At 46.8% G+C, this 25,667-nt stretch overlaps 2 protein-coding genes across 5 annotated transcripts; one reads left to right on the top strand and one right to left on the bottom strand.

Annotated features, from left to right (window-relative positions):
* Positions 1 to 943: 943 nt before the first annotated feature.
* On the bottom strand, positions 944 to 13,278 carry SLC35E2B (solute carrier family 35 member E2B). 4 transcript variants are annotated; one of them, XM_068158229.1, is made up of 10 exons: positions 13,131 to 13,278; positions 11,439 to 11,671; positions 9,310 to 9,838; positions 8,527 to 8,662; positions 7,361 to 7,488; positions 6,206 to 6,326; positions 5,874 to 5,927; positions 4,920 to 4,992; positions 4,130 to 4,275; positions 944 to 3,993 (listed from the first exon to the last, which is right to left on the bottom strand). In XM_068158229.1, exons 3-10 carry the CDS (start codon positions 9,632 to 9,634, stop codon positions 3,747 to 3,749), a joined length of 1,230 nt encoding a protein of 409 aa, XP_068014330.1. In that variant the 5' UTR covers positions 9,635 to 9,838; positions 11,439 to 11,671; positions 13,131 to 13,278; the 3' UTR covers positions 944 to 3,746. The 4 variants fall into 4 exon arrangements, with proteins under 4 accessions (XP_068014330.1, XP_068014331.1, XP_068014332.1 ...); XM_068158230.1 differs by having other exon boundaries at positions 11,439 to 11,668; XM_068158231.1 differs by lacking the exon at positions 13,131 to 13,278 and adding an exon at positions 12,105 to 13,116 and having other exon boundaries at positions 11,439 to 11,668.
* A 206-nt stretch (positions 13,279 to 13,484) lies between these two features.
* Positions 13,485 to 24,947, top strand: LOC137451080 (uncharacterized). The gene is made up of 9 exons (XM_068158227.1): positions 13,485 to 13,917; positions 14,222 to 14,294; positions 15,230 to 15,383; positions 18,228 to 18,373; positions 20,137 to 20,313; positions 21,059 to 21,172; positions 22,318 to 22,404; positions 23,506 to 23,653; positions 24,120 to 24,947. The coding sequence occupies exons 1-9, from the start codon at positions 13,898 to 13,900 to the stop codon at positions 24,149 to 24,151; spliced, it is 951 nt and encodes a 316-aa protein (XP_068014328.1). The 5' UTR covers positions 13,485 to 13,897; the 3' UTR covers positions 24,152 to 24,947.
* The last annotated feature ends 720 nt before the right edge of the window (positions 24,948 to 25,667 follow it).

Below are 25,667 nucleotides of genomic sequence, written 5' to 3'. Positions count from 1 at the left end.
CTGAAAAAAAAAAAGAACACAACATTCATGAAACCTGCACAAAGCACAGAGCCCAGCCCAGCCGTGTCTACGCCACACTGGCTTTTCACATGCGAGCGTTCAACCGACCACCCCCAGGTAAAGTCAAGTGAGCCCTGACTCAACGCTAACCCAGGGAAGGCCGATTGAAAGCGAGAAGCACACAGTCTTTGCTACGAATTTAGGGACCTGCTCGAGCGAAACGCAAACACCGCCTACGAAGAAGATCTGCGGAAGAGGCAGAGGCACCTCTACAGTCCAGACCGTTACGCACAACCTCCGTGCCGACAACCGCTGCCCTCAGAGGGCACCACCCCGGCCCTCTAACCCGCCACCGCTCGTAACCACCGGACAGACGCAACCCAGCCTCGCCCACAAACACGCTCCCGGTCGGGAGGTTGCCCGGAGCCAGAGCCCACGGGGGCGCGAGACGGGTTTGGCAGCGCTGCGGCCCACACCCGGCCCGGCCCCACCACCCGTTTTCGCCTCAGGGAGCGGTTTCACCGAAGGTCCCCATCTCCGCCCGGGCCCTCCCCCATTCCGTCCCGCGCCGCGGGCGGGATGACACCGACGCGTCTGACGGCCCCGAGGGGCTGCCCCTGTCACCCCCGGCAGGAGCCGGGCCCACTCACCGCCGCCACTACCGGAGCCTGAGAAGAGCAGCGCGAGACAGAGGCGTCACTTCCGCCCGCCGGCGCAGCTTGATGACGTATGGCGCACGCTGCGTGCCTGCGGCGCCATTTAAGGCACGGCCTGCGCTCCCCGGCCCGTTGCTTCCCTGGGCCGCGGCCAGGCTGGGATGCAATAAAAATAGCTAATAAATTAATGAATGGCCGAGCGCTGCCCGTCTCGATAATAAATAACACAACCCACAACAAAATAAACGAGAAACTGGCACTACACAGATCCTTCTCCAGGACCATCCTTATGTTTACACGTTAAAAAAAGTCGACCTTTATTACTCAGTTGAATAAAGCATGATTTAAACGAGTCACGTAGTGGCGACAGAACCAACACTAGGAAGGTGAATTTACACTGAATTCCCTCAAAAGGGAAAGCCGTGGAGACTCTGCAGCTAGAACTTAACACAAAGTGGTTATTCAACATGACTACAGGTTACACCACACCACAGGAGAGGAAGGGATGGTTTGATCATTATGTGCAGCTGCTTCATTTCCAACTTTGAGCTGTGAAATGTCGTTTTAGAAAGATGTCAAGTGCTGCACCTAACACCTGACATTTGCAGGCTGCTCTTCAGAAGGGGTTGTGTTATCTCAGGAATTCACATTAAAAACAAGAGGGTGCTCTATGAGAACATACTTGACAAACATAAACCAAATAAACCACATAGCTCTGCCTCACAGAGCTTGTCCTGATCAGTGCATGAGTGTCAGGGTGTGGTGCTGAGAAATGCCAATGAGAGAAAGCACCAAGTGATGAAAAGAGGAGTTTCCAGAAGAAATGAGGCGGAAGGACGAAGCAAGGAGCAGGCAGGGAGCTGGGGTGTAATACTGCAATGAATTCTTGGGTAAACAAGGATGATTTTCTTCCCTGCCAACAGGAGCAACAGCACAAGGAGAAATACCAGTATGGCTGGAGGAAGAAAAGGTCTTACAAGTGGAGAGTGAAGAAGCTGGTTTGTTTAATCTATTCAAAACAAAGGCCAAGAACAGGGCATGGAAAAGTACAGAAGGTCAAGACTGTGAAAACAACCCCACAGTACTGCAGGACTGTCCTGCTGCCACACAACAGGTGGGGCTAAACCAGCCACTAATGGCTTTAGACCTGTTAGAAATTACAAGTTCCAAATTCCCCACAGCTGTTAGCTTCACAACACATTTTCCAGCAACAGGAAAGGCAAAAAGCCTGCTAGCTTTTCAAACTGAGCTTGTTCAGTTGATGATGAAAGCATTTACACAGGAACAGAGCTGGGCAACCAGAACGCCACTAACACTTCTGCCTTCCAAGAGGAGCAGAAACACAATGCAAACCAGCCTTTGCTTTCTGCTAAATGCACTGAGATTTTTGAAGGCATAACCACAAACAAAACCTAAACACCCACAGAGCTTTGGCAAAAGTGCTAAGAGTCCAAAAGGAACAAAGCCACACAGACATCACATACACAGTGATGGGGGAAAAAGCCTGATGCTTCCCTCCCACTCAAATCCTTCAGAGGGTAGGCCCTGGGCAACCAGTCATGTACAGAAATGTAACCTGAAGAAAGGCAAAACCAGCACAGACTGTTTAAGCAGAAATCAGGCTGCTTCAGGGACCCTCTTTGAGCACAGCTTTCCTCTCTGCAGGAACAGTTCACTACATCTAAAGGGAAACCTCACATGTGGAAATGAAACAGGAGCTCAGCTTCTGCAGAAACTCCACTAGCAACATCTGATTATCCTATTAGGAATTAGCTTTACCACCAAGACCACTTTTATCCATGCTTCCAATGGCATGCTACCATCTGTCAGAAGAGTGGTAATTATTAAAGGTTGGCTCATTTGAATGGTTCATTTTCTTAACAAAAATATATCCATTTGAATGTTTGTGCTTTGCTGTGGGGTGGGTTTTTTGGTAGCTCCAAGTTGCACTTTGCCAAAACTAATTCCTAACACATAAGAATTCTTTTTAAGTGAACTTTTAAGCTTTGATCTACCACAAAACAAAACTTCCTTAACAAAAAGAAAACTTCTTAAGAGTCTTAGGAGCAGCAGAAATAAAGAATAACCTCAGTTGGTGGTTAATACTCCTCCCTTTAGTGACCTCTCTGCCATCTTTGTCACAGATACCTCCAAGACTCTTCACATAAGACAAAAATCCTTTGCACACAGGTCAGAATTACAACCCTGAGTTTCTACAAGGCAGGATTTTGTTGCCCTCTTAGAACTAATACCCAAACAGCTGATTTCCTCCTAACAGATTAGAGGATAGAATGGCAATAAATTAAAACATCTCAGTGGTTTCCTAGAAGCAGAGAGATCCTTCCTTTATCACCAATTGTTTTCAGTGTTTTTAGCCTCTAAGCAACTGCAGGTACTTGACTCATTCCATTTATACAGTGCATGTGTGTGTCTGTACCTGCAGGGCAATATTAATGCTCAACCAGGATGCAGTAGTTCCACCTTTTCTTAAAGAAAAAATCAAATCACTTTTTGTTCCCAGTTTTGCAGTCAGCAATAGCTGCTCAGCACTGCTTTTGGGGCACAGACTTGTTTCCATAGCTTGCTTCAATTAGATATTAACCAGAGTGAAGTCATTTGTTTGGGAGGAGGTTCCTTCTTCCAGCTCTGCAACACACACACAAATGATGGATGAGGCACAAACAACTCTAGATTTCAGTTCTGCAACAGTTCCCTTCCACTGCAAGCAAGCAGGACACAGTGGAGGGTCCATGTTTTCACATTAGTTTGAGGGAAGGGGAGAAAGGAATCATTTTCCCACAAGACATCAAAGTTCTGTCACTAATACAGTCTTGCTTGTTCCTTGCAGTCACAGAAAGACCACAAACCCCACATTTACCACATTACACAGCACTAGGTCCTCTGTTGCTGTATCAGTTTCTCAGTCAAAGCTTACTGGGTTCTTCCCATTTTTTATTCTCTGCTGTGAGTCCCAAGCTTGACCTGCCATGAACTCCAAAGGAACCAAACTGGCATCAACAGTCGAAGCAACCACCAGTTTCAGGAAGAGTTCCTTTGAGTTCCACCAGGTTGGAAGAGTAAATGGCCAAATTAATCATAAGGTTCCAAATCCTTGGAAATTAGTGGCTCAGTATCTTCTGCTGTGCTTTGTGTAGCCTGGGGAGCTGCAGCTGCCAGGCTGTGGATAGTCTCTTGCTGATGCTGCTTTGCCTTGTTATAGAGTAGAACTCCAATTGTCACCAGGACAGTCCCAATGGCCGAGAGGCTTGTGATTTTGTTACCAAACACAATAATACTTAGCCAGATGGACAGGGCATGCTTCACAGTACTAGCAACACTGGAAAGGAACAGAAAAACTCAGGCCAGAGAAAGCTTTATCTTATCCCCACACAACAATGCTTTGATGTAGAGACCAAGGGGGAGAGGGAGAGAAAGAGGGAGAGGGATGCTCTGGACATGAACTACAGCTTTACCTGAAAGTCACAGGAGAAATTTTTCCCATCAAGGCATAGGCTGTAACACTTTGTAGGTGGAACAAGACTCCATCTATTACCAGAAGTATGACAACATCTTGGTTGTAGCTGAAGCTTCTCCCACTTTTCCCAATCACAGGCACATCCTAAACAGCAGCAAAAGAGGACTTGAAGAGTTTTGTTTATGAGCAATTCCACAAGAGGTTTTTCCACTCAAGTGATTATTATGAGCAGGTAGAAGTTTGACATTTAAACCTCAGCAAAACAAAACCTAAAGCATACAAAACATTTAGATCCTACAAACATCCCCTCCCCAAGAGCATTAGGGAACAGCTCTCTCCTGACTGAACTTTCCAGTGTGTTCAGCCTGCCCCTGACTTTCTTTTTCGAGCACTGATGCATGGCAACGAAATGCCAGGACATGAAGGAGACAGATTAAACTTACCTAAAGCTCAAGTTTGCTTTCAGAGAGTTGATTACCAGCAAAAAGTCAAAGATTTAACATTTGGTTTTCAAGCCACTGAGTAAAACTTTAAATGCACTTAGACAAAACTCTGATTTGATTACCAAAGCCCTCAGGTAAACTCAGGCTTGGCACCTTGTGTCTGTATTTAGTTATTTGTGTCAAACTTATCTCTTGTTTATCCCTCCCAGTCTCTCCTAAACACAAGACTAAATGTATTTCAGGAGGGATTATCAAACACACAGGAAGAACAGAGAGTAAAAATTAAGATCAACCTTAGGTGCACATTGTGCAGAACAAATAAATCTGGTAGTGAATTCAAATTACCATGAAAAATATCCAGGCTGGAATAAGCATAACCACTGCAGCAGCACTTGTGTAGAACTGAAGCTCTGGGGCTCTACAAAGGAGAAGAAACAATGATTAAAATAGAATAGAATAAAGCAGGTTGGAAGAGACCTTCAAGATCAAAAGCTTCCTGCATCATGATTGTATTTACAGATACCAACAGCAATAAGCCAGCTACCAAGCTTTGAGGGACAGCCACTGCTTGCCAAGACAGGGAATTTTGCTTTTTGTGTTGGCCAGGATGGAGTGAAGAGGAAACTGCACCTGGTTTTGAGACCAAAAGTAGCCTTTTACCTCATGGCAAGTCAGAGAGATGTAGCTATAGGTCTGTTTTACCACAAGAGTTTACTCCTGGCTCACATTCCACAGTGAAAACATCAAACAAGTTCTGAAGCTTGTCTCTGCGTGCCTGATAATGTCAAGGGGTGTTTTATGATTGTAGAACAAGGACTTGTTTCTGTGAGCAGATGACTCATTCAGGGAATGCTCAGTTTTAGCCTATTATGAGACTCCAACCTACTGCAGCAGGATCTGAGCATAAGGAAGTTGTCTTTTCCTGATTAAATGATGTAGGTTAAAGCTGTGAACAGTCTGAGAATAAAAAATAATCATCTTGGTGCAATAGAATTCACAGATTCCCTGAATCACCAAATGGGTTGGGTTGGAAGGGATCTTAAAGATCAGCCAGTTCCAAACCCCCTGCCATGGGCAGGGACACCTCCCACCAGCCCAGGGTGCTCCAGGCCTCATCCAGCCTGGCCTTGAACATCTCCAGGGAGGAGGCAGCCAGAATCTCCCTGTGCCAGCATCTCACCACCCTCACTGTCAAGAACTTCTTCCCACTCTCCAGTCTAGTCTAACCACAAATACATGGTTTCTGTCTGCAGCCCAAACTCCACTGACAATCAAAGCTGAAATACTTCCAGTACTCACGAGAATCTGTATTTGTCTCCACTGAGCAGCTTCTTGGAGAAGACATTTTGCAAACTGGAAGGAAAGAAAAAGACAGACACCATTTATCTGCATTTGTGTGGCCAAATCAATCAATCAATCCATGACAAAGACAGAGGTTTCCTTTACATATAGGTATGTTTTCTATACAACATGCAGAAAGGAGTTTGGTCTAACTCCTTTGGACTATTTTTAATCTCATTAATGCTATTGAAATGTGCCGAACAAAACCAACTGCAGGCAACCATTTTCTTCCATCTACCAAAGAGATAAATCTCCTTTATTCCACACCTGCAGCTATCACCATGCCTTACCAGTCCATGATATTAGTGGATAAAGCTGCTGAGAAACCTAGAATGTTGAAGCTGAGTTCAGTGGCTGTACAAAGAGCCAGCCCACCCATGACAGGAATGAGAGAGAGATTAACCAGCAACCCTGCAAATAAAAAGGAACATTTAAGTCTAATTAGTTCCAACTATGTGTATCAGAGTTTCTAGAAGTTTAAAGTCCATCTTAACTTGTTTCAACTAAAGAAAGAGAAATTTATCTGAAGAGGATTTTAAAATAGAGAGGCACTAAAGTGAGATCTCAAACAACAAGAGGGTGCTCAAGAATTTAAAGTTCTGAAGAGCAAGCTGTCTTTATAAAGGAAGACACTGAACTTCAGTCACAGAATGGCTCAGGTTGGAAGGGACCTCAGGTATCATCTACCCCAACCTCCCTGCCATGAGCAGGGACACCTCTCAACTAGACTCAGCTGCTCAAGGCCTCATCCAACCTGGCCTTGAACACCCTCATAGAGGAGGCAGCCACAGCCTCCCTGGGCAACCTTTTCCAGAGTCTCACCACCCTCATAATGAAGAGCCTCTTCCAGAGCTCCAGACTAACCCTGCGCTCCCTCAGCTTCAAACCACTCCCTTGTCCTGTCTCTAGACATCCTCATGAATAGTCCCTCTCAAGCCTTCCTGCAGGATCCCTTCAGGCATTGGAAGGCAGCTCTAAGGTTCCCCCAGCTTTAATCACACAGAATAGAATCACAGAATCAATAAGATTGGAAAAGACCTCAAAGATCATCACGCCCAACCTGTCACCCAAGACCTCATGACCACTAGACCATGGCACCAAGTGCCACGTCCAGTCCCCTCTTGAGTACCTCCAGGGATGGTGACTCCACCACCTCCCTGGGCAGCACATTCCAATGGCTAACAACTCTCTCTCTGAAGAACTTTCTCCTCCCTGGGTAATTTCAACCCCCCAGCAGGCCATACACTTCAGAAGAACAAAGCCCTTACACAGCTGCCCTGCAAGGAATCCTTTCTAACTTTGCATCTGCTCTGCTTCTTGTGTTCAGGCAGAGCGATTCCTCCAGGTACCTTTTGTATTTTTCAGTGGCATCTCCTCATCCATGGCCACCTGACAGCATCATAAAAGCCAGAAACAAAATCCCAGTTCCAGAGTGGGGTCCTTACCAGTGTACTCTCCCAGTATCATCCGAGACATGATAACAGTAAAAATAGGAGCAGAGCTTTTCACAGTTTCTGCAAAGGAAACTGCCACATTTTTCAAGCTGACAAGACCCAAGACCACTGTTGCAAACCTGTAATAAAGAAACACATGAAGTGAAGTAGAAATTAATGCTGTAAGAGCTCCTCTTAGCATTAAACAAAAAGAAGGTGCATTCTGATTTCTCTAGGTTTATAACTGCGAGCTGCAGTGACTCAGAAGACAGAGGCTGGCAATCAAGTCATCAGATTGTGGTGGCCTGGCTGAACTGCAGCAACTGATCAGCTGCACAGCTTCACTCCACAGCACTTGGCAGGTGGAATGTACTTCAACATTGTTATTTAGCACATGTGGGAGCATCCTGGAGCAACTGCAGTTTCTAGGGATGCACAGTGGTCTTCCAGGAAACATTTGCCTTCAGAGGAGGGTGTTTTAAGCTGGGTGTTTCCATAGGCTCAGCTGGAACAGTAAAATTCTGGTTTAAGTAGTACTAGACCACAGAGATGTTGTCACTTGCTGTCACCCATCTTTAATTAGGCAAGCTACATATTTACTCTGCTTTAAACCCTGAGATTAAATAACAGTGGCACAGTTATAAAGCTACTCTGAGTTCATCTGCATCTTGTTACACTGCATAAGTGATAAAGGATAGAATAAACCAAGTCATTGACTCTTCCTCTCTCCAAGCCCAAACACCCCAGCACACAGCAAATGCTCACTGTTTCCAAGAGACATGTCGATAACCTGCATCACTTCTGAGGCAAATGGATGCAAAAGGTGAGGGAACAAAACAACCTCACGATAAACAGGAGTGTATTAAACAAACATTAGCCTCAAAAGAGAACAGGAAGAAGCTAAATGGAAAGAGAAGTGTTCTGAAGGAAGCTAAATGTGGTGGGAAGCCAAGCTAGCCAACACAATTGCCATCTGGAAAGAGGAATGTGCCATTCAGCAACAGGAACTACAAATAAAATTATCCTGTGGTTTGGGTTTTTTTTAGGGGGGGAAAGGTGAATATTCCAAACACTTTCCAAAGGATGAAGAAGGAAGAGCACCATGAAAACACAGCTTCTGTTCAGAAGAGTGCAACAGAGCAACCAGAGAGATCCCTAGAAGATACTGAAGTGTTTACCTCATTAATCCAACAAACAGCATTATCATGATGAAATTGGGTGGGTAAGAGATGCGTGTTTTGTGTTGGTACAAGCAGCATGGAACAAACATTTTTATGCAGCCAATGAAGGTGGTTGAAAGCATTTGAACAGCACCTAAAGGAAAGATGAGAGGGGAAAAAAAAGACCCCTACATTAGAGGATGAGAACATGACAAATCAAGCAAAACAAGACAAACTTAATTGTGGTACTCTGAGCAGCCAAGAAACTTGGCAACTATTGCCTAGGGTTTGTTACTTCCACATCTACCAGCCAGGCAGCAGAACAAAACAGAAGTCTGGGTCACAGATTAAGTGTCCTTTGTTTCCCCCTTGAAACAAAGCCCAACTGGATAAAACAGATCACACAAAGGCAACTTCTGCACCTCTACCAAGGAAATCTTACCAACTCTGGAGACTATCAGCAACTAGCTCAAGATTTTGTCCTATTGAACCCCCACATTGCTCTTTGACACAACACCCAAGCCACTACATCTTCCTCTCCAGTTCTTAGTTCTCCAACACCATCCTACAGCTCCTCTGTAAGCACAGCTTCATACCATCTTGCAGTGAGTGGAAGGGCAGTGTCAGCCCTTTACAGGCTGAGGTCACAATTCATTGAGTTCTCAGCCCCAAGATCTAGCCCCACATCTCCTGAGTCTTTTCCACTTCAGTTGAACCATTTTGTCCCTCAGCTTTTTACAGGAGGGTCTGGCACTGTGAAACCACTTACTGGAATTAGAGTGTAGAAGAAAGGAGGGTTACCTAGCATACTGGGCTCTCCTTCCAGTAGTGAGAGAATGTATTTGTTAAGGAAAAGAGTGCAGAAGCTGAAGAAGAACCACAGTGTGAGGTAGATGAGGGCATGAGAGTTCCAGATGCCCAGGTCTGACTCAATGACCGTCGTCTCCGTGATGGTTATTTTCAGGACGTTCTCCTCTGGCATGCTGTCGCTCCTGGCAATGACAAACTGCTCACTCCTGTTAGCAAAGAGTGAGCCCAAACTAAAGAGTGATTTTCCCTTTGGTTTTTCTTCGAGGAGGGGAGGATTAGATTCCTCTGGTGGCTGGGCACTGGTCACAGTCGACATGCTGACATGAAGCAATTAATATGTGTCCTTAATACAAACCAACATTGACTTAGCACAGAACAGCACTCCAGCAGAACAAAGGTATCATGTGATTAGTCTTTCATCTCCCGTGGCCTGGAAGAGTGTACTTGGTCCTCCAAATAACATCTTGCAGACAAATAAACCTCACGTGCTTCTTCATGTGGTCTGGCCCAGGCTTTCTGCCTAAGAATGAAGGAGAGACAGAAGGGAAGAAGCATGCAGCACAATGTGATGACACTGAACCCCCCACTGCACAGGATACCACATTTCACCTGCACTTCAGGAAAAGTAAGACTCAGTCTCTTGTCTTTCAGGCTGGGTTTTGCCCTCCTGGTGTCATGATACCAAGATGAAGCACTCAAAACTTGTCTATGGGAAATGACTTCATTCTAAACCAGCACAGAGACATAAAAGGCCTCACAAGCTTTTCAGTTCTTTCTCCTCTAAAGAATGGGAATGAAGCCTTTTCAATTATAACCAGCTCCTCCTCAAGACTCTACAGTTTCTTTGATCTCAGTCTAAGGTTTTCTTACAACCCCTCAAGAGCAAAATCTTCACAATCCAGGAAGTCTGGGAAGGAGCCTGTACCCTTAGTACTAATTAACCTGTTATGATCTCCAGTCAAAGTGAACAATTAATAACCAAGGACTACAACTTCCAGACACCTTCCATAACACAGTTACCCAGGTAAAGAGGAGACCTAGGTGAGTCAGGTCACTCCAGGAGCTTTCCAAACACACTTGTTCTCTAATTCCTTGTAAATAAAGAAACACTGCTGATTTTGCCATGCAGCAGTGGCACAGCTTGCAGTTCAGTGTTGGTACTTGCAGTAATTCTTACAGCCTTTTAAAAAGATCAGACAGGAAAAGGCATTAAATTGTTTGCAGCTTGAGCTTTCTCCTTTTACAGATGCCATCAATATGTCAAGCTACAGGTAGAAGAGGACAGAGTACAACAGAATCAGTGACCCTTGCTCTTGTCGAGTCAGGTGGTATTAGTTAGCCTCAAGACAGGCAAGGTGGTGGAGGACTTTACACAAGTAAGAAGCAATTCTTGTGGGGGAAGTTAATCACTGGATGAGCTGTCTGCAATTAGATCATAATACTACATCAAAGAATGGCAGCACAAGAAATACTTCATGGCAAGAGAAAATATGAGTTACTGCACCTGCCCTGACTTTGTGGGCACATGAAGAGGTGGAGACACCACTTCCCTCATGCTTTTTTAACATCCAGTGTGGCATCTCAAATTAAATCATGAACAGTTACATCTCCTGTGTCAGTCTCAATACCCTAAGCAACAGCTTCTTTACGCTGAGTTTTTCCACTCCTCATCTTCCCCATTTCTGTTGTTACAGCCAGGCACAGATTTCCATCCTTACTCCCTTGCCTCTTCCCACGTTAGCAGGGAGCCACGCCAGCAGCACACCACAGCACCAGACCCTCTGGCACACTCATGTTGAGTTGTGTTAAGCCGGTCTGAGGCTCGACGCTGGAGGAGGACACGCATTCAGGAGAATTTGTCAAGGAAAATGGATTCTTGACTCCTCCTCCTTTCCAGTCTTAAAAACCCTCACCCTCTGCATTCAGAATTAAGTTAGCACAGCTTTGTTAATATTCCTTTCTGTTTATGCTACTCAGTTAAAAAACAAAGTGATCAAGCACGACAGAACTCCCCCCGCCCCCCCAGCAGCACTGTGGTATCGTATTTGATGCTGCCGATGCCACACAGGGCAGGAGCAGAACAGCAAATAAGAAGAAAATTACTCTGCTAAATTACTGACCTGCTGCCTTATATCAACTGCAAAGTCTTAAGTGGGCTGAAGGAGTTCTCCATCTGGAACTAATTCAGTCTTTCTCCCTCAAGACCAACCCGCAGCTGATGTTTACCAACAGATGAAAACGTGGCAGTGGTTGATAGCCTGTTTGTCTTGGATTGCACGCTTTCAATCACCCGGCTCAGAAAGCAAACAGCCTGCAGTGCACTACTCCTTGTGTCTTCTCCAACTTTTAACTGCTTTACCAATAAATATTTTGTATTAAAAGGTGGAAAAAAAACACAGACTGTAAGTTTTGAGAGTCCCAGATTCTGACTTACAAAAAGCAGCTCAGGCAAGTCAACAACTCCTCCCTTTCTTAAGCTTTAAGACATCACATCCATAAGACTACCTGCATTCAAACTCCTTTCCCCCTTCTACTGGGGAAGTTCAACATTTAATCAGGAACATATTAATTTCAAACTTAGAAGAGGAGCAGAGAAAAATGCTTTTTCAGCACTGTAGATGCTGTGGTGTTTACCCATCCAATGCCACCCTGGTTATGCACAGAGTCCTTCATGGCTCTTCCACAGAGCAGATTATACATTTGTTCTGCTTGAAATGAATTAATTGGCAGGCAGATCAGGTACTCCCAACAGATGTAATAGAGAATTCTTTTGTGATGCAGCTCACCTCACAACTGAGACCTTCTGGTCAGGAGCTCTAATTACTTCTTGAAGAGCTAAGCAGGTTCTGACAACCCACACTACATGTATGACACCCACAGGTTCTTACTGCATTCATTTGCCCGAGACCAGAAGTGCTCTGGACTCTGGGATGACCACCAGCTAATTGTGAAGACACAAAGGCACTGCTACAGTTTTTCTGACCACTTGTTAGTACCTATACATAAACACACAACTTCTTCAGACAATGCCCACCACGAACACTATCAAGTCAGCTGTAGACCTCATATGAAAACTAAAAGCCGAAAAATGCAGTCTTAGACAAACTAAGGCCAAACTGAGAGTGAAAAAACCACAACACAAACCCCAACAAAACAAACAGAAGCTTGGCGTTATCTCATAGCCTACATGTAATGCCACAAAGGTCAAACATCGCATCCAACACAACCAACAGAAGTCACCAGTCCAGCAAGCTATAAATATTAGCATTGCTCCTCTACAGGAATAGGATCCCAGAGGTTTATAAACACAGCCAGCAAACACCATCGCAAACCCATGAACACCTCCCACACAAAGATGATGGTAAAAGACTGAAGCCGCTTGGTACTTCCTTGCGCTTGGGCTGCATTTCCAGTCCCTCGGCTCTGAAACCTTCCCTCGTTCAGCACCAGCCAGCACGTGTGCATGCCCCGCAGCACCTCGGAGCTGACCGAGCATCCCAAGCACCGGGGTTTGCTCAGAGCCGCCTTTCCCCACCGCCCCTCTGAGACCTCCAAGGGAGCAGTGCTGTGCCCCGGCCCTTTGAACCCGACTTTGCGGCTCAAGGACTTTCTGGAGCGCACCAGCGCCGCAGCGAGGCACAGCAGGAGGGAGCTCAGACATCTCCCTCCTCGGGCATGCCGCAGCTGAGCCATCATCTCCGCGCCGAGAGCTTTCAGATGGCAGGCTCTGGATCCTCCTCTCTATCAGCACCAGCAGAGCCCGGCCGCGGATTTTCCCTCCCGAGAAGCGGTCAAAGCATCACGACCAGCACCTGGGCGGTCCCGAGCGCGCAGCTGCCCTCCGCCAAGGCCGAGATGCTCCGCTGGATCCCGGTGGAATGGAGCTTGGCCGTTCCAGGCTGCTGCCTCCCCCTCTCCGGAACGGAGCGAAGCAGGCGGCCGGGCCCGCCCCCGCTCCCCGGCCCCGCCGCCGCCGCCGCCTCAGGCAGGGGAGGCGGGACCAGGCCGCGCACCGCCCCCGGGGGCCGCGCGGGAGGCGCCGCCGCCGCTCAGCAGCCGCCGCCCGGGATGGGCAGGGAGCCTTTCCTCCCTCCGTGCCCCGGGCGGGCACAGCGCCTCGCCTGCCGGCTGGAGGCTGCGCCCCTTTGTCACAGCTGCCGTTGGTTCCCCTGCCGCCGCGGGCGGGCAGCGGGAGCCGATCTTAGGGAAAAAAGGATTAAAAATAAGCCCCCAAAGGAAAAGGGGATTACAGGGGACACAGCTCCGGGTAACAGCTGCTTAAACCCTGGGGGTTCACTGAAGGCTGGTGTTCCAGAGCCCAGCGGGAACTGCCGAGCCGCCCGCCTCTCACATCCCCCGCCACGGCGCCTCCGCCCGAGGGGCGCAGCGGTGCCCGGGCAGGGCGAGAAGGAAAGGCGAGGGGCGGACAAGGCACAAGCAAGAGACACTCCCTGCCGCCCCGTTCCCGCCGGGCACGGGGAAGTGACGCGCAGGCCTGCCCCGGAAGGGCGGGCGCTGCCCGCGACCCGCCGCAGCCATGTAGGCACCGTTACCGGAGGGGAACGGCGCCGGAGCTGCCATGGAGGGCGCGGACGACAGGTAGCGGCGGGACCTGGCAGCGCTGGGCACCGGCAGCGCTGGGCACCATCGTGGGGGGAGGAACGGGAAGAAAGGAGAGAGGGCGGCCGGGAGGGAGGGACTGAGCGCTGCTGGGGGCCGCTCCCGGTGCTCCGCCGCCTCGGTTCGCCGGCGGTATGGGCGGGACTTGGGCCGCCCCCGCTTCTCCGGTTGGTGCGGGAGGGCCGGAAGCGTCCCTGCCGCCAGCGCGGGAGCCGCCTCCGCTCCGCTCCGCCGGGGCCGTGTCCTGACGGTTCGTTCCCCCTCCCCTTCTCTCCCCCTCCAGTGGCGCCGCGGCCCCCCCTCTGCCGAACCTCACTCCCCGGCACCGGCAGCTCATCCCCACGCCCTGCGGCCCCGTGAGTACCCCTACACCCACCGCCGCGCCCCGCAGCCCCGCCGAGACCCGGCTGGCTCCGGGACGGGCTCTCTGCTTGCCCCGGGAACGGCCCTGCTCCCCCGCTGCCACCCCCCGAGAAGAGATGGGGCCGAGTTTATGCCCGAGGCGTTCCTTTGTGTCGTGTAACGGGACAGGGCTGTCTGTACCTCCGCCCAGACAGCACTGCCCGGGGGGCTGCTCCCTTGGTTTAGTTGGTTTGGCTGAAATGAAAGTGTTTTCGAAGAGCCAATTAACGAAGCAGCTCACCCAAAGCTCCTGCGTGTACCGAAATGACGAGAAGCGTTCGCAGTATGAATTAAACCCTGTGCATTAAAACCAGCAGTGCCATAACTCAGCCCTACCTGCAGGTGACTCCCCAGTCCCATGGAGACTTCTCCCAGCCCCAGTTTCCGCTGTGCTTTCTTTTCCTTACATAAATCAGTGAAAGGATTTTCGTTAGTGCAGTGCAGTTTGTCTACCTCCACGATTCAGTGTGCCTGGGGTGGATGGGGAAAAAAAAAAGATCCCTGAAATCCTCTGCACATTGCTCTCTAGAACATTTGTTGAAAGTTTTCCAAACCTGAAAGTAGGGATGGGACATAGGGCACTGGGAATGTGGGCATTGGCAATCTTCATTTCAGGAGGTGAAATTACAACACCATGGCTCTTGTGAGGCACTGAGAAAAGCAGAAGGCAGTCTGTAGGCATACCCCAGAAACACCCAGGCTGAGACTAATTACAAAATCAAGTTAGGCTTCTGCTGTCCTCAGCTGTTTTGCAGTTTTAGTTCAATTGTAGGGAGCTTCTCTTCCTTTTCCCCAAGAAAACCCTGCAGCTGTGTCGTTGAGCTGACTGATGCATTTCTAGGGAGAGCAGCTACTGCATTCTGTGTTTAAACCTTTTCTTCCTTTACAGATAAAACCTTGTTCAGAGCTATCCTTCCCTGTGAAGATCTACTTCTGTGTCACTATTTTGTCTCTGCTAAGTGTAATAGGGCTAACCATAGAGACACTTGTCCGACAGACTGAGGAAGATTTCACCATTTCTCTTATTCAGTTGGTTGGAGTTGGTAAGAAACACTCTGTTTGTCTTCTAAAACAAGGAAGTTTGATTTCTTTCCCAAGGCAGCAATTAAGCAGCAATTGAAGTTCCTTAGTTCACTCCATTTGGCCTCGTGTTGCCCAGAGCACATTTCAGCACTAACAAGCTTGATGCTTTTGTTGCTTTTCCCAGTAGTGTTTTGGGGAAAGGATCAGTAATAGATATGGTGTCACCCAAAATGCATTAATGTATGACAGAATACTCAGGTTTGGGGAAGTTTGGCTGTAATTGGTTTTCTCTAGGCTGATAGAGTGATGACTTTGCTTTCAGAGTTGTCATTTAGATACACTGAGTGTTCAGCAGCCCATTTCATGTCTGTATCATGAAGTGCTGGGGAATTTAGAGGTGCCCACACTCCAAGGTATGCCATAGAACACGCACCTCCTGACACGAGCCATGCTTACACCTGAGTTGTGGCTGCTTTCGCAGCACCTTCTTACCTTGCAGGAAACCAAAGATACAGGGTTTGATCTGAAACAAAACGTTAAGTCATCTGTCTGTCTGAAGTATGTTAATAAAATCCAGACCTCAGGTCTTTTAAAGCCCTTGTCTAATGATTGTGATCCTCCTGGAAGCACAGCCCAAACTTCCATGGATATTTCCCATTAGAGTTTCAGTAGAAACATATTCCTCTTCCAGGGTCCATTTTGTATGAAACAGAAATGAAACCTAACATGGACATAAATAACAACTAGAAATATTTTAGGACGTCCTCTTCAGTGGCTTTAGCAGCTCTTGGCTGTGGGCTTGCTGGCCAAAACAGCGTGGAAAAGAATGGACTCTTGGTGGGTGTAACACCTTGTGTCTGAGAAGGACACTAATCATAAGCACTCACTGCTTTCCAGCTTTCCTGCTTTCACCCAGAGGGAACAAAGACAATAGATTTGTTCCAGATTCTATAATTAGACACATACAAACAAGACTTCCATTCCCAGTCTCTGGTTTGATTAGCAGCTTTTCACACAGGACTCAGCACGCCACCCAAAAATTGCAGTGTTAGGACAGACCACTGGTGCCTCCAATCTGTCACACTGCTGCTGTCAGCCACTGCTGTTTTGTGCTTCAGAGAAAAATGAAGAACCTTCATAACAAACCAAATGAATCACATGGGGGAGTTGAAAGTGTGCTTGCTAATCTGCTTTTAACCCCTCCTGCCTTCTGTGGATAATAGCCTGCACACAGAGGAAGCAGTGCACACCTCTCACAAATGAGGAAAACCAGTGTCTAAAAAGGCTAAAATTGGGATTAACCAGGTCAAAATAGGTTTAAATCAGGAAAACTTCTGTCTTTTTAACACCAGGAAAACCTCTGTCTTTTTAACACTTCACTTCAGATTTCCAAGTTGTAATAGAAACATAAGTTGTTGTTTTAACATATTAGTCAGGAAAGATAACATCATTCAAAGAACATGTTGAAACTGTGACTGCCTTACCTTGAGATGTGTAAAGTAGCCTCCATAAAGACACCAAAACCACATCTTCTGTGTGGGAAACAAAGCCTGGCAGAACTGGTGGTGGTCCTTTAAAGAAAGAGAGATGCTCTGGCTGTAACAACCTCCTGGATTTACCACTAGATACTTAGTTTGGGCTTGGGGTTTAATTTGTTTGAAACCATTCAGTTCCCAAAGGCAAAGGGAGGTCCTTTCTTTCAGAAAGGAGCATTTGCTACCTCTGCAAACATCTTAATGCTCGGGGGGGGGGGGGGAGGAGGTTTGTTTGCAAATTATTTGTAGAGACTTCTGATTTAGCAGCTGAATTTGCAAGACAAGGAAACAGTGACTCGAATCTTTCAGGTCTTCCTGAGGTCAGAAGCATGGAGAAAAATCACTCTGTGATTTGCCCCTCGTTGTCAGTTTTCTGTTGATAAGGGAGAAGAAGGAAGTGCATTCACTGGGAAGTTTGTTCAGAGAGACCAAAGCTATTGTGTTACTTAGAAACCTTCTGCAACACTTTGTCCCCCAGTCACAAGCTGGAACAAACAGATGATTTGATGTGTGGCATCCAGGAAGTAGCCCTCTGGGGAAAGAAATCTGCTGTTACTTTGTCCATGGGAAAATTTAACTGGTGTTTGCAGGAGCATCCTATATCAGACCAAAGCATTGCTGCCTTAAAGAAATTAAAGCCTTTTCCTTCTTCAGGCTTTATCAAAGCAGACTTCAACAGTGAGAGCTGACTGGGGTGTTAAGAGTGGTGGGGTTTGATGGATTTAATAAAAACCAGAACTCAGAACTTTCCCAAACTGCTCCTCTCATGCTGGCGCACTTCCACATGTCCAGCACAGGGAAGAAAGTGTTAGGAATCCAGTCTGCCCAGGTTCAATTCCACACACAATCCATTTGCAGCTGTCAGAACCACACAGACAGTGGTGGTGAGGTGTGTGAATAGTGGATTGCTTGTTAGTCACTTGCATTACTCTCACTGGGGAGATGTGTCATCTCAGTTCTCTAGTAGAGATGGTGTTGCTTCATTCAACTCAAACACCAGCATGCTCTGTAGTATTAATAGCACAGCACAGCTGCCAATTAATTTGGCTGGCTAATATGTTGCCATTTTCAAAGAGTTACTTCACAAGTCATTCTAAAAGCTAGCAGACTATTTCATTTCCTGTATGCTAAACACAGGGAAGAGAACTCTGTCCTCGTTCTAGTGTCTGATTCAGGCTCCTTGGGAAGAACAAAGACACGTTCCTGACTGGGGAACCTAATTACATGGTCTGGCTACTCCATTTTGTCACCTGGAGCGAGCATGCTGCAAAACTGCAGCACGTGCAAGCTGTGTCCAGCTGGTAACTGACCTCTCCTTCTCCTTCCCAGTGTTCTGTGTGTACTATGTGACCAGAGGAATCCTGCAGGAGAACCGCCAGGAGCTCATCGTCTTTGTCCTTTCCATCTTGCTAGTGATGTTTCGTTCCATTGTCAACTTCAGTGTGCTCTCTGCTGAGCAGAAGCCCAAGCTCCTGGTCAGTCTCCTGGTTTCAATTAATTTTGGTTTTCTCCACATCTTGGATTTGAAAATCTGAGAAAGGCAAGATGTGTGTGTGATGGGGACACTGACAACCGAGAAAATCAGGCTGGATTATAACACAGTTGCTATGAGGACAGAATGAGGGTGTTCAGCCTAGAGAAGACTCTGGGGGGACCTTAGAGCTGCCTTCCAATACCTGAAGGGATTCTACAGGAAGGCTGCAAAGGGACTTTTCAGGAGGATGTCTAGAGACAGGACAAGGGGGAATGGTTTGAAGTTGAGAGAGAGCAGGGTTAGACTGGAGCTCAGGAAGAAGTTCTTCAGTATGAAGACAGTGAGTCTCTGGAATGAGCTGCCCAGGGAGGTTGGAGTAGATGATCTCTGAGGTCCCTTCCAACCTAAACCATTCTGTGATTCTATGATTCTGGGGGTTTCTTCAAGGCAGTAACAAAAATTCACTCACAGAGGATTACTGCAGAAGACACCCTTCCCTTCACCTACTCTGCTTCACATTTCCAGCTATACAAATAATTGGCCTAAAATCACCTAAATCTAACCTCTGAGCAGAACTGGAGTCTCGTGTCTCTGTGCAAAGAGGTAGCTCTTGGTCCCACTGTTCCATACATGCACCCACCTGGTTTTGTGAGTTACAGTAACCTGCAGTAAGGAAACAAAAAGGTGGTGCTGGGGAGGCTCTGCCCTTGCAGGTGATCTTGCTTGTACTTGGTAACAATAAAATTTAAACAAGGGTTGTATTCTGTGCTTCTCAGAAGTCCTTCCCTTCAAGTGTTTATCATCAACATAGAAGGAGCTGCCTTGCTGTGAGGTCATCCAGAAATTAGTCTTTCATAGAAGAGAGAGCAGCCAGGCTAGGAAGAAGCAGCAAAGCAGAATCTGCCTATTGAATTTATGTATCACTGTCTCTTTAGTTAAACATCCTTATCTACAGCAAACTGGGGTGTTTGCCTCAGTAAAGAACAAGCATCAAAGAGATGCAAATGACTTCAAGGTTTTCATCCCAGTCACCAGTTTATACATTAAACTGAACCTCAAAGTAAAGCCTGTAGAAGATATACTATTAAGGATTTATGTTTATTTTAGTGCTATAAAACTCCTGCTTCCTGAGCAATACTCCTGGGCCAGCATGAGGCATGCCAGTATCAATCTAATCCTATCAATGTAATGATGAAGGGTGTCCTGCCCTTCTGCCATGCTTCCAGCAGCAGAGATGGAGTGGGAATGGCAGCAAAGTGAAAACAGGCCAGCCAAACCCAGTGTTTCCTGAAATGCAGTCATTCAGAGTAACTGTCCCCACTGAGATCAGCTGGGAAGATTCTCCCTGGGTGATTTCTGCCATGCAGGAAGCTTAGAGCCAGTCTGTCAGAGGAAGCTGTTTCCTCAAACTGCATGGTAAAGCCTCAAACAAAACCTGGCTAAAAGTCATCATGATACCACAGGGAGTGCAAAGGTTACCTTTCTCTTAACAGTTGTAACTCTACTACATTGAGGGTACCACAAACCAAAGCAGGCAGTGTGAGCTCACAGTGACTGCCAAGGGGTTACAGCAAACGGCAAAGCTCCTGGCCTGATCTTTGCCACTTAACAAGGTGCCAAACTGTCATGTTTAAATTAAAGTGCTGTTAACAGCCAGCCTGGTTCTCCTTGCCCCTTTATGCTTTTATTTCCAGTTAGGAGATGGAAGGTTAAAGGCTGTGTTTTGGCATGCCCAGTCACATCCTTCTTGCTCTTTCCCATCAGGCCCGCTTCATCCTGATCCTCTTGGTTGGCTCCTTTGATGTGATCTGTGCCATCATCCTCATTCAGAGTCAGAGCATGATGGCCTTCCGAGTGGGTGGTGCTCTGGAAAGCCTGCAGTCACAGTACTTCATGCTCAACCTCTGCTTTTCCATGCTGACCTTTGATCTCCAGGCACAGGTATAGACCTCTCTTCCCCCGGCTTCCCTTTTTTCCCTCCTGTTGAGAATATCCTGGACTAACTGAGCTGAATATTCCCCTCCTAGAGCAATCCTGCCTGCACCTTACTTTGTAGATAAGATTAGCTTCCTAGTTGTCATGTCTCCAGGTGTTTGCTTAGTTAAAATAATGAAATCAGCCTATATTTTATCATGGTCCTGCCCAAAAGAACTCAAACTTACCTTTGGGAAGTGTGTCCATCAAAACAATTGCATCCAGAAGCTCCAGCCCAGCATGGCCTCTTAAGATAAGAAAGGTTTTCAATGCATCAGATCTCAGTTTGCAGTCTTCTTCTTTCCAGATGATTCTGGAATGGGAGAGGGGATCCTGACCCAGCAGGGCAATCAGTGGGCGATAGCAACCTGAAGTTACAGATAAGTGAGGTGAACCCAAGATGTGGTTGGAAAGAGCTTGCACTTCTGTAGCTACCTTTGTCCTTACTTTACTACTCTATGATCCTTTATTACCTTATGCTTTATCTGCAGTGCATCTTACTGCCTTCCCTTTTCTTTGTTGTTGCTAATGTGGCACACAGGGCAGGACCACTGTCCATGTGTCCCATTTCATGCTGTCTGTCAGTTTCTGAGGGAGAATTTTCACCTTTAGACCTGTGTCCAACTTACTGTTGCTGGAAGTTTGTGTCAAATACTTTTTGGTGGGCTGCATGGTCTCAGATAATAATCTTGCCAAGTCTCTTCTCTTTTAGCTCTGCTTGTGTATTCTGCTGATAAGCCTTCATGAGATCAGCCTTCTACACAACATCATCTCAGCAACAGGGGTTCTGTGGGCCTGCCTGAAGGTGACCATCAGCATCATTGCAGTAAGTGTTATGGTAACAGCAACACTAACAAGGACAGGCTGGGAAGTCACAGCCATCCATTGGAAAACTTTCCAATGCCTCACACACAGTGCTGCTGATAACCACAGTATGTGAGAGCAGAGCTAAACATGATGCTCCCTCATTTCTGGGCTGATGCATGTGCCCTTTCACAAGGGATTATTTTCCTTCTATCCAGACTCGCCCATTTACTTCAATGGATTTCTTTTTCCTATCCATTATTTATGTTCTCTCTTTTCTCCAGGTAATTACTAATTCTCTTACCCACTGCTCTTGTTTTGCAGTCTTTCCTTTCCCTTTTGATCTTTCCTGAGAGTACTGTGTAGAAAACAGAGGCAATAGTAGAGGTAGCAGAGAATAGACAAATAAAGGAGGGACAGTTCCCTTAATGCTAGAGCTTCCTGTATTGATCATCACAGAAGGATCAGTATCAGTTTGGGGGGAAATCTGTGGTTGATTAGATGCATCAAAACTTATCACAGCATTGACACAGGCACTGCTTTCATTCTCACAGTGACTCAGCTGTTTTCCTTTGGTTTCCTCAGACCTGCCCTTCCAGTCCAGGGCTGCTGAAAGCTGTTACCTGCTGGAGAGTAGTCCATCACTTCTTCTTTCTCAAGGCCCAAGGCTAATTGTGAAACTAATATTTTCCTAACAGTTAAATCCTCTTGCTTCTCCCACATTTTAGGTCTCAGTGACTGTTCTGTAGCAGAAACAAAGCTGGAGAAAAAAAGTCACAGAATGCTATCAGTTAGCTATGAAAACATTAATTTGTCAGAGACAAATCTGAGTGTACAGCAGCTAAGGTACAGCTCAGGAGAGTCAGCTGCTTTGCCACTGAAACCAGAGCTGGACTGTAAGCATTAGAACTCTCACACATATGACTCAGGTCACATAAAGCAGAGTGCCCATGAAACAACCAGCTGAGATTTCACCTCCAGCACTCCTGGCGCAGCTCAGTGGAAAAGAGAGCCTGTATTTCCTGGTGAAAAACCCCACAGGTAGAGAAGGCAAGTGGAGAACAGAGTCACAACTGAGAACCTGGCTAGACCAGCACTTGAAATGCCATTGAAAAATCAACTAAATACAGCAATGAGTTCTAAAGATGTGTTTCTCTCATCTTACAGATTTTGAAAGAGCTGAAACCTCTGGTATGGATTTTTGTGAGTCAGAACATACCTGAAGTGGCTTATCTCATCTACCTGCTTTACACGGTAACTCCTCAGCCTTGCCTCACTCAATAATGGGGAGCAAGACTGGAGGCCTCCTCTTCATTACTGGATCCTTGGGCCCCAAAGATGATGCCTCCTTCCTGAGCAGCTCCTGTTAGAATGAGTGACAGCAGCAGGCATGTCCAACCTCTTCAGGATCAACTTTTCAAGATAGGAGCCATGTTAGATTGCTCTTGAACTGATTAAGTTAGAGAAGAGGCCCTGGAAGTTTCTGCAACTGGCAAGGTGTCCAGAGTGATTAGGGAAAGATGCAATGAAATCTTCCAGCACAAGATACACAGCTCCTCAAAAATGTCTCAAGTGGTGCCAGAGCATCTGCAGGGCCTCAAGTCATTATATTGTAAAGAATATTTTCTTAGGCAGCACCCCCAGGTGTTAGTCCTGATGTAGTCAAAACAAGAGACAGTGCAAGCCCAACAAATGCCAGTGTCAGGCATTGGTTTTGGCACTGAAATAGTGATGAAGCACTTATCCCTGGGGGACCCCAGCACCTCCCACAACATGTGTGTGGAAGGAGGCAAGGAAGAAGGGCAAGGGCAAAGCAGATTGTTCAGCAGGGGAAGGGCTCTGCTGCTGATAGCAGCCAGTGTTTCTCATACTTCACATAGTCTCCAGACACTGATGAAAGTCCAGTGGCTGCACTCAGCCAAGTCCTTGGGGCTCTATCTATTAAAGTATTGAGTCAAACCAGGCCTTTTCAATTACTCACAGGCCTGTCTGAGCTGGCAGAGCACAGGAGGACCACACACTATCTTTGGTGTGTCTTGTGTTGCAGTTAGGAAGAAAAGGGCAGGTGGTGGCTTGTGACTAAGAGTAACAGAACTTGAAACCAGCTAAGGCTCCTTGGTGACAGTGAACACAAAAAGAGACCAGGAAATGAGAGCATAGACATGCAATCCATACCCCTCTGTGCCTGGGAGATCTGGCATACAGTCATAGGATAGAACAGGGAAGTAAGACAGTTTAAAAGCAACTAGTTTTTTCCCTCCCAGTTACTATCTAGTGCTTGATTGCATTTTATGGCTTCAGCAAGGTTTTGTGGCATTAGGTGCTGATTGTTGTGTGTCTCCATTTGTCCTGCAGGTGATAAGGGAGTGGGGCAAAGGGAATTCTTACACTCTGGAAGCTGCTTTCATTATTTGCTCTTGCATTTCTGTTGCAATCAAGTCCGTTCTGTTTTGGGCACTGATTCACGTCTACCGCAGCTTTGGGCAGGGGCTGAGAGAAAGAAGTAAGTACTTGAAAAGGTTCCCTTGGCTATGGAGCTTGTAGCCTGTTGTGTTATCACAGTCACAAGTGAGTTGAGAGCTTGCTGAGCCAGGAGAATTGTTAGGGATAGAACAAAAGGCAGATCCCAAATGACATCAAGCACTAGTGCAGCCTCAGAATTTACTGACCTGACAAAGTTCAGAGGCTTGGGTGGAACACGTGGGGCTTATCCCAGGAGAAAGCTGACATGAGTCAAGGTTGTTTCCAACCTGTGCAAGAGCTGCTGCTGCCAGAAAGCTAGAAATACCTCCTCTATACAAGATGCATCTAATTCTTCTTTATTGTGCTGTGTAACTGCTTTGTAATAACTAGGAGAGACAAAATGAAGGGGCCTAGAGAAACACTTGAACTACCCAAACCTCCTTCTACTTGAAGGAGCTAAATGCTGCTAGGCATTGGTGTTGACTGATCTTCCTTTCTTCCCCCAGTGTTTTCTTCCTATGGAAGGATCGATTCCTGAGCATCCCCCTTGTGCTCACCTGCAGCTCTTAAAGAGTGAAATCCCAGCTGGGGAAGTTCTGATCAAGTACTTGCATTGGGGATGTAAGACAATGGGCCAGTTTCAGAGGGGAAGAGGAAGTTGCTCAGAAAAATGTCTCTACATTTCTTGGCTTGCTTTGTGCTGGGGAGCTGGAGCAGTGCAGCTGGTGAACGAGTACGAAAGGCAAAGCGTGCTGGGGAAGCCAGCAGTAATCCTCTGCATCCAGTGGGCTGTGCTGACAGGACAATGCATCTCAGCTCTCCTTGTTTTCCTGCCGTTGCTCTGTGACTGCAGGAGGTTCACAACATGCATGTGAGTCGTTACTAAAACTGCTGGGTTTCTGGCTGTGCACAAAGGTGATGATACTAACCTGCTCACCCATCCCACACGCCCGAGTCTGGAGGGGGGCTGCCCTGACACTTTCTCAACTCACATCTGTTGCTGAACAGAGGTCAAGCCCTGGGGCAGTTTTGATGACAGCTGCAGTCCCTGATCTCCACTTTGGCTGTGTGATAGCTTAACCCTTACAGAATGGTTAGGGCTCTTGGTCCTCCTCTGCCTTCAGACTATTCCAGTTGTTTTTAGTATATTTTTAATCCCAACTCCTCCCTGTACTCTCCTCCCCTCCTGCAGCGTGTCTAACCCACAGGCCATTTCATACTCCAAGGGTGACTGTTAAACTAAGCCTTTAATACTGGAATTTAAAAGTTTGATATTCTCTTGACTGGAACCTTTAGCTACTGGCTGTCTATTTTTTAATAAAGTGTAAACACAGTTTGCATGGAAAGTTATTGCTCCCAGCAGTTCAGGGGGAGGCCTGCTCACAAACTGGTTATGGAAGAGGCTGGAGCTGGAATTCACTTGTGTTGTGAAGAGGGCTGTCATGTTCCTCTTCAGAGACATCTTGCAGAGATACACTGCAGAAAGTAGTCAAAATAATTTAGTGTAGCTTACTAGGGAAACTGACAAAGATGATCTCAAAACTATCAAAAATATGTGTGTATTTCTCCTAATCTTCTAAGCCTGAAAGGAATGTACTTTATAGCTAGCACAAGAGAGGCAGGAAGAGGTTAAATATCTATGGTCAGACTGCAGAGAGCTGACAACACCAAGAGAAAGCTCCAGAGTGCCAGCTGATGACTGTGACTTCATTCCACAAGTCCAAATGTGACTATGAATTGTTGCTGAAATGGAGGGACACAATTAAGCATATTCAGTCCTTTGCTGAAACAAGCAAACATGCAGCAGGTCTTGCCCTGAGCAGTGAAGGGAAGACTTGGGTCTTGCAGTAGGCCTGGACTTGGGCACAGCTAGCTGAAGAAAGTGTGTTTGTGCTCTGCTCCTTTTATTTTCAATGCAATGACATGTCAGGAACAATTGTCATGAGAAGGAAAAGCAGTTGTGATCACACTCAAACATTTCTCTCCCCCAAACCAGAAGTGCATTGTTAGGCCCTGGAGAATTAACCTTCCTCTTTTCACAGGGAAATTATTTG

The sequence above is a fragment of the Melanerpes formicivorus genome, unplaced genomic scaffold (genome assembly GCF_026170545.1).
Source record: "Melanerpes formicivorus ecotype bairdi unplaced genomic scaffold, bMelFor1.0.p_v2 SCAF_39, whole genome shotgun sequence".
NCBI classification, from domain to species: Eukaryota; Metazoa; Chordata; class Aves; order Piciformes; family Picidae; genus Melanerpes; species Melanerpes formicivorus.
The sequence above is the reverse complement of the archived record's forward strand: the minus strand, read 5'-3'. Positions and strand labels throughout refer to the sequence as shown.

Coding starts and splice junctions, on each gene's coding strand:
- SLC35E2B (XM_068158229.1), bottom strand. CDS start 9,634: ATGTCGACTGTGACCAGTGCCCAGCCACCAGAGGAATCTAATCCTCCC. Junction 8,663..9,309: donor AGGAGAGCCCAGTATGCTAG/GTAACCCTCCTT, acceptor TCTTTCCTTTAG/GTGCTGTTCAAATGCTTTCA. Junction 6,327..7,360: donor GATACTGGGAGAGTACACTG/GTAAGGACCCCA, acceptor TTTTATTTGCAG/GGTTGCTGGTTAATCTCTCT.
- LOC137451080 (XM_068158227.1), top strand. CDS start 13,898: ATGGAGGGCGCGGACGACAG. Junction 21,173..22,317: donor TGACCATCAGCATCATTGCA/GTAAGTGTTATG, acceptor CTCATCTTACAG/ATTTTGAAAGAGCTGAAACC. Junction 23,654..24,119: donor GCAGGGGCTGAGAGAAAGAA/GTAAGTACTTGA, acceptor TTCTTCCCCCAG/TGTTTTCTTCCTATGGAAGG.